General features: G+C 36.6%; 1 protein-coding gene across 2 annotated transcripts in view; it reads right to left on the bottom strand.

Annotated features, from left to right (window-relative positions):
- SULF2 (sulfatase 2) overlaps positions 1 to 5,479 on the bottom strand; it is a 62,658-nt gene extending 57,179 nt beyond the window's left edge. For both annotated transcript variants that reach the window (XM_009702316.1, XM_009702317.1), the window contains exon 1: positions 5,251 to 5,479. In XM_009702316.1, the coding sequence (XP_009700618.1) occupies positions 5,251 to 5,425 (175 nt within the window). In that variant the 5' untranslated portion in view covers positions 5,426 to 5,479. The remainder of the gene's footprint in view (positions 1 to 5,250) is intronic.
- Between the last annotated feature and the right edge of the window lie 793 nt (positions 5,480 to 6,272).

The following is a 6,272-nucleotide window of genomic DNA, read 5'->3' as shown; positions in this document are numbered from 1 at the left end:
AAGAACCAGCAGGAATTAGTTTGAGACAATGTGGCCTGAGGGTGAAATTCACTTTGTGCAGCAACCCTGACCAAAGTCTGCATACTCCTTAAGCACTATTTAATCCTTGGTTTCAGAAGATACCTGATGGACTGCTTTTTGTGCCAACCTTTTGCAGAAGGCTGAGGGTTGTAAACACAGAACCACTGAGGCTGGAAGATTATTTAGTCCAACCCCCTGCTCAAGCGGGGTCTGCTAGAGTTGTTCTCTAGACAAAATGTTCTTTTCTTTAATGTGAAGTATTAGTGGGTATTAATTTCTGTAACTTTCACTGAACCAAAGACAAAGTAAAGCCCTCATAATATTTCCATAACCAGCCCACTGAGTTCTATCTATCCACTTGATCCATTTTGATAATAGTGTTACCTAAAACCCTCTGAATTTTCTTCGGCCTGGTTCTGCAGAATCAGATTTTCAGATGACTACTTGGAACAGATAACACCATGTAGTTTACAACCATCATCTAAAAACAAACAAGCAAGTTTAACTGGCAGCGACTTGGATAAATTGGGGTAGCAGGAACAAAAGTCTTTTTCCCAACAACTGCCAAAAGCCACACTGCTGCCAAATGGCTGTTCTGTTTCCTGTTTAAGACAAGGCTTTGGACAAAGACTGGATCTTTACCATAATCATCCACCTAGCTAAATCTGGATCCATATTAGAATTCTTCCTACATGCTGAAACACCAAGGATCAGAAGAAAAAAGACATTTAGTTTCCCTCATCTATCAGTGCCTGATAGTTAAAACTGCATCGGAGTGAATTACACTTGATCCAGGAAGAATTTCCATTTTCCAAAGCACTTGTAATGGTACTTGTCATCAGCATGACCTTGCAAAGGAGAGTAAACCTCTCCATCACCAACCCTCCCTTCTTGTTATGAGCAGGGAAAGCCAACAGACTACATGGAAATGAAGGTATGGGTTCATGCTGGAGTAGGGTTGGGGCTAACTTATCCAAGGCTGAGTTGGATTAAAAGTTCAGCTTTAATCAATGCACCCTGCAACCATCTGGCACAAATGGTATGTTGTTTCTGTCAATAATGGGTTTAGGTTTCTTAAGCTCTTTAGGCAGGGATTTCATTACAAAATTGCAAGAGTAAGTCGATTTGATACAGGGCACATTGATATAACCAGGAGTCAAAACCTAGAGGGAAAACGGTCGTAGGCCACATATGAAATCTGACTCTCTAGCACCATGAAGGAAAGTTAATTGCTACTGTAGGTAATTTCACCTAAAAACTGCCATGGTATTAGTTTTCTTGAGATCATTTTGTTAGAATGAATATAAAAAAAAATTTTAAATCTGTTTGTGCATTTCTCAGGTCAGAGCACATCTCTGTCACACCACTTTGTGACAAGAATCAAGGCAGGTTATTGCACTCCTCCTTTAGAACTTCCTAAACTTCACATATCAAAAAGAAGTTTCTGAAGAAAGCAACATTTTTTGTTTCCATAAGTGTGGGATAACTGCTAGTGCTCAAAGGCACTAACAACACAGTTAATTATAACATTCAATTATACATTATGCGAGCCTGAAAACTGTGCATGTTTCCCCTGTGCTGTCTTACGAGCTAGCCCAAGCATAAACAGGCAGACCGAAAGAATGTTTTGTCATCCCAATATTAAAATACAATTTAACAACCCCTTTAAGTGACAGAGGCATCTGTGCATAAATAACAGTACATGTTAAGACTCCCCTTGGGGACAGTAACCTCCTTTAATAAAACTGCTGTAATGACAAGGCCCTATATATCAACAGTCTTTAATACAAAAACATATGATCTAATCTGCTTCCCCAGCTTGAGAACTAATACAGACTGACAGATCAGTGGAAGGTAAAAATTCAGCATACTCTTCTGTACAGTCTTAAATAGGCCAGCTTTAAATATTTTAAACAGCATTAAACCAGCCAACCAAAACTCATCTTCCTCAGCTTGCCTCCAATACAAACACAGAATTGTGAGAAAAAGTAGAAATTGATCTTTCTGTGACAGAAGATTAGTTATGTGTTAATCAGCAACCGGAACCTCACCAAATCACCTTTTGAGTTGGAAAACCTTCTGGGGTTTCATTAGTGGATGTACCAAGGGAAGTCATGCTTTGCAGTGCCAATATTTCATTCAGAAAATGTTGTTACCTGTCTAAAACCACTGATAATAAATAAAAATTATTTAATAGTTAAATGTGAAATTTCTAAGCTATTTTTTAAAAATATCCATTGGACTACTGTGAAAATACGAAAGTTTAATTAATTTAATTCACTCAAGCTCCTCACTGAACAAAGCGAAGCAAAACCTAGGTTGAAATTCCACTTGAAATTTGTGTGGTACCCACAACTTTGCTTAATGTGTCTTCACAGTTCACTTTAGGAATAAGATTGATATTTGGACTAATATTAATGGAGAAAATACACCAGTTGTTTATGAAGTAACATTGACTTTCTCATTAGTTGTGTTTTATTGTCAAAGGTCATAATTTACATGAGTTTTAGGGAGCTCCAGTTGCTGAAGAACTTGTATTAAGTCCCAAGTGACTTAGTCTACTCTGAAGCACAACTTAAGAAGAGGTATCCATACACAGATAAGTTAACTGCACCCCAGAATGTTAACTAACTGTCCCCTGAAGCCTTCTGTTTTTATCTTATTTGAATATCATTAGAGATCCTTTTCACATCTTCATTTTCTTTTTTTTTTTTTACCCCTCGTATTTAATGAAGCTCTAAGGTCCTAATCTCCATGGACGATAACTAAGAAAAATTATCTTCCATGCCACTTCTGTAGTTTTTCAGAGGAAGATGTAGGAACATACAAATCACCTCTCTCTCACATTTCTCTAACGTGGTTGAAATATCTTCTGAATAATCAGATCTTTCTCCAACTATGAGATAATGAAATAAGCTGGTTTGTTAAGCCACAGCAATATAGTAGGCAAACCTAATTAAACTGGAGATGCTGAGTCCATCACACAGGGGACATCAGCATTATACTAACTTGGACTTAAATGGCTCTAATGGGGGAAAAAAAAGTCTTTGTTTCTAATTCTTTTTTTCTCCTCATCAGTATATTCCTCTTCTTTATATTCTGCTTGTCAGTACAACTTTTGATTAGACAGTCAACTCAGTGTGTATGTTTCAGTAGTTCTTGATGTTCTCATTTGCTTTCTCCCATTTGTATCCATTACAATCTACATTTGTTCTCCTTTGACCTGGAGATTCTGCATCCTTTTCATCAGCCCCTCATCAGTCTTTTCATTTTTCAATACAAGGCTAAGGTTTGCTTTCCCAAGTAAAACTCTCGACTAATAGTAACACACACTTAAAAAAAAAAAAAGTGTTGCACTCCTTTCCTGCTTTCCTGTAAGGACAACATTCTCTTTCTGGTAAACTCCACTTGCTACTGGTACATTGTTAAATCTATCTTAAATTAAATAAAGGAAAGGCTGTTAAGAGCACTAGATAGCGTTGTCTTCCCTTTTGCCTGAAAAGCAGCCACAAAAGAACAATAAAAGCTACAACATCCACTAGTGACTGAATTTTCTTAGAAATAGATGAATTCTTGGTTATGCACAGCTTTCTCTGCTACACTTTCAGAGATTCCAAGTTTTCCTTAGCTTTTACATGTAATTCACATCTTGTTTTCATCTTTCTTAAATGCATTAACCACAATCCCCACAAATGGCAATTTTGATTAACTTGGACAGCTCACTAGACAACAGACAAGAATAAAAATTAATTCAAACAAATATTGGGTCCCACAAAGCCATTAGTGGCAAATGACGAATATCAAATCTCAGCTTCATCAAATGGATTTTCCTTAGTTAGATCCTAATTTGTGTGGACACATGCCCATTATGCTTGAAATTGGAAAGCATCAGATTATCAGAGAAGAGAAATATACTGCCCAAAGGACTTGGACGATTGCATCAGAAACAAGCAGGCTAGCATAAAATAGAAGATAATAAATTTTTTAGGACCACCTTCTGAGCCTGCAGGATGATGCACTTAGGTTCTTTTGGATATACATTATTGAAATTGCTTTATTTGTGATCTAAATAACCGTTAAAAAAAAAAAAGTGACAAAAACAACAACAAATCTTCTGATCCTACTAATTTGAATTACATTTGTATTTGGTGGGGTTACTGCCACAGCAGGCTCTCCTATGAGAGAAGACCATTGAGAAGGATGTGACATCTGCAATAGTGCAGACATGCAGTAATACTGATAAAAAGGAAGCATCTGTAAGAATACTGTCACATTGCTGTGATTAACTTTTCAACTAGACAAGTAACCGTTATAAGTAATGCAAGTTGATTAACTTTACTATAGTGTTCTGTTTCTTCTGCGAGGTCTGTTTTCCAATTTTTCCCATCCATACTAGAATCTGATGCCATAACTGTCAAAAAATCCCCACCAGACCACACATACACAAACTCTCATCTTTCAGATGATCCAGGCTTTATACTCACTTAAAAGCATACTTCTAATGCAAAATTATTAACATAAACTGGCTTGTGTTAATCACTTCTCCTAACTACAGACAACATTTGGTAAATACAAGCTTGTTCAGGTAACAGAACAAAACCCAAACTCTGTCAGTTAATTCATTATTCCAAATCATTAGGCAAATCGTGTATTTAACCTTCATCTCCTTTCTTCAACAATTAACACACCGTTGAATAACACAGTAGAACCTTTTCATACTAAGTGATTTTGGTCAGTAATTAACTACACATCTAAATGGACAAGACCAAGAATAGCATGAGTACATCAGCTAACGTTTAAGTAATTAAAATTAAAATGGTACATGTAATTAGTGACTGCAATTACACAAAAAAATTTGGGTAATTACATGGTGCAATAATCAGTTATGAATTTAAACCTACTGCTTTGGCATGGAGCTCCCCAGGTTATACTTGCAATTGCTAGAAGCACAGTTTAGGTGTCCGGATGAAGACAGGTAGACAGGAATATCACATTTCCACAGAAACAAGAAGTTTGACATTTTAAGTTGAGTCTAACTTTTGCTGTCCTTGACTTGCATGCAGACAAAGTATTTTCTACATAAAGGTAGGTTTAAACTTTTGCTACTTGTTCTTCCTATCATTTTTCACACTGAAAAAGAAGATCATTAGTTTGAATGCAAGAATCTAGCTTCAAGGAAAAGCAGTGCCATAAGTGTTAGCTAAAATTCTCTTTATGTTCGGCTCTTACCAAGTTCTACATCCTGATCATCAGTAAGAACAAGGATGATGTTTGGGCGGATGTTTCTACGGTCTCTTTGAAATCTTCCCTTCAGACGCTGATTTAACAGGAAAGCTGAACTTCCATCCAACAGTGATAAAACAGTCATCATGAATAATCCAAGGACAATACTATGCTGTGCCATATTGTGCTGATTTAGTGTCCCCTCCAAACAAGGTAGGTTAATGGCTTCTATTTCTTTTTTGTTTGCAGGTCTCCTATAAGGCAGAGGGAAACAAGTATTTATTCATACCTTGACGCCCCTGCCCCCCCAAAGGAACAGTAAGGGTCTCTCCAAAGAAGTAAAAAGCAATATACTTGAAATAATCTAACTCCTAAGAAGAAACAACAACAATAAAGCAACTGAATGTTTTCCTAGTGCCAGCTAGAAGCAGAGACTTGAAAATCTCACAGTTCGTAAGCCATTACCAACATAGGCAATGAAGTTTAACTCTATGCTCAAATTTGGCAGCAAGTTCAAGGATCTAGCAGAGTATCAAACTCTTGCTTTGATACATACAAAAAGCAATCTTCTTCCTTAAGGTTCTAAGATGTTTTGAGATGACACTTTTGTTCACTGCATCAAAAATGCAGATGTTGAAGAAAAAAAAAAAAACATCTACCATATTTTTAACAGGATTATGGTAAAATTTACTGAGGGAAAAACACATTTGCAAATTCATAGAGGATCCTCAGATAGAAGACTTGTTATACACTGATTTATCCTACAAATTTCATCAGAGAGCAGAGTTGCCCAAATCTTGGAACTATGGCACGATGCTGTTTGAAGTCTACTACGGCTTTGATGTTAGCGTGATATCCCTTCAGCGTTTCTGTTGGTTTCCACGATTATTTTTTTTTTAAATATGATTATTATTAATGAACACATTTGAAGGCCCATTACTGCAAGTATTTGGGAAGGATTTGAATTGCCTATGACTTCTCTCCATCACAAATACAATGCCCCAAAATTGACCTGTTTGCAAAACAGA

Source organism: Cariama cristata, unplaced genomic scaffold (assembly GCF_000690535.1).
Source record: "Cariama cristata isolate BGI_N322 unplaced genomic scaffold, ASM69053v1 scaffold686, whole genome shotgun sequence".
NCBI lineage: Eukaryota > Metazoa > Chordata > Aves > Cariamiformes > Cariamidae > Cariama > Cariama cristata.
Note: the sequence above shows the minus strand (reverse complement) of the source record. Positions and strands in the feature narration are given on the sequence as shown.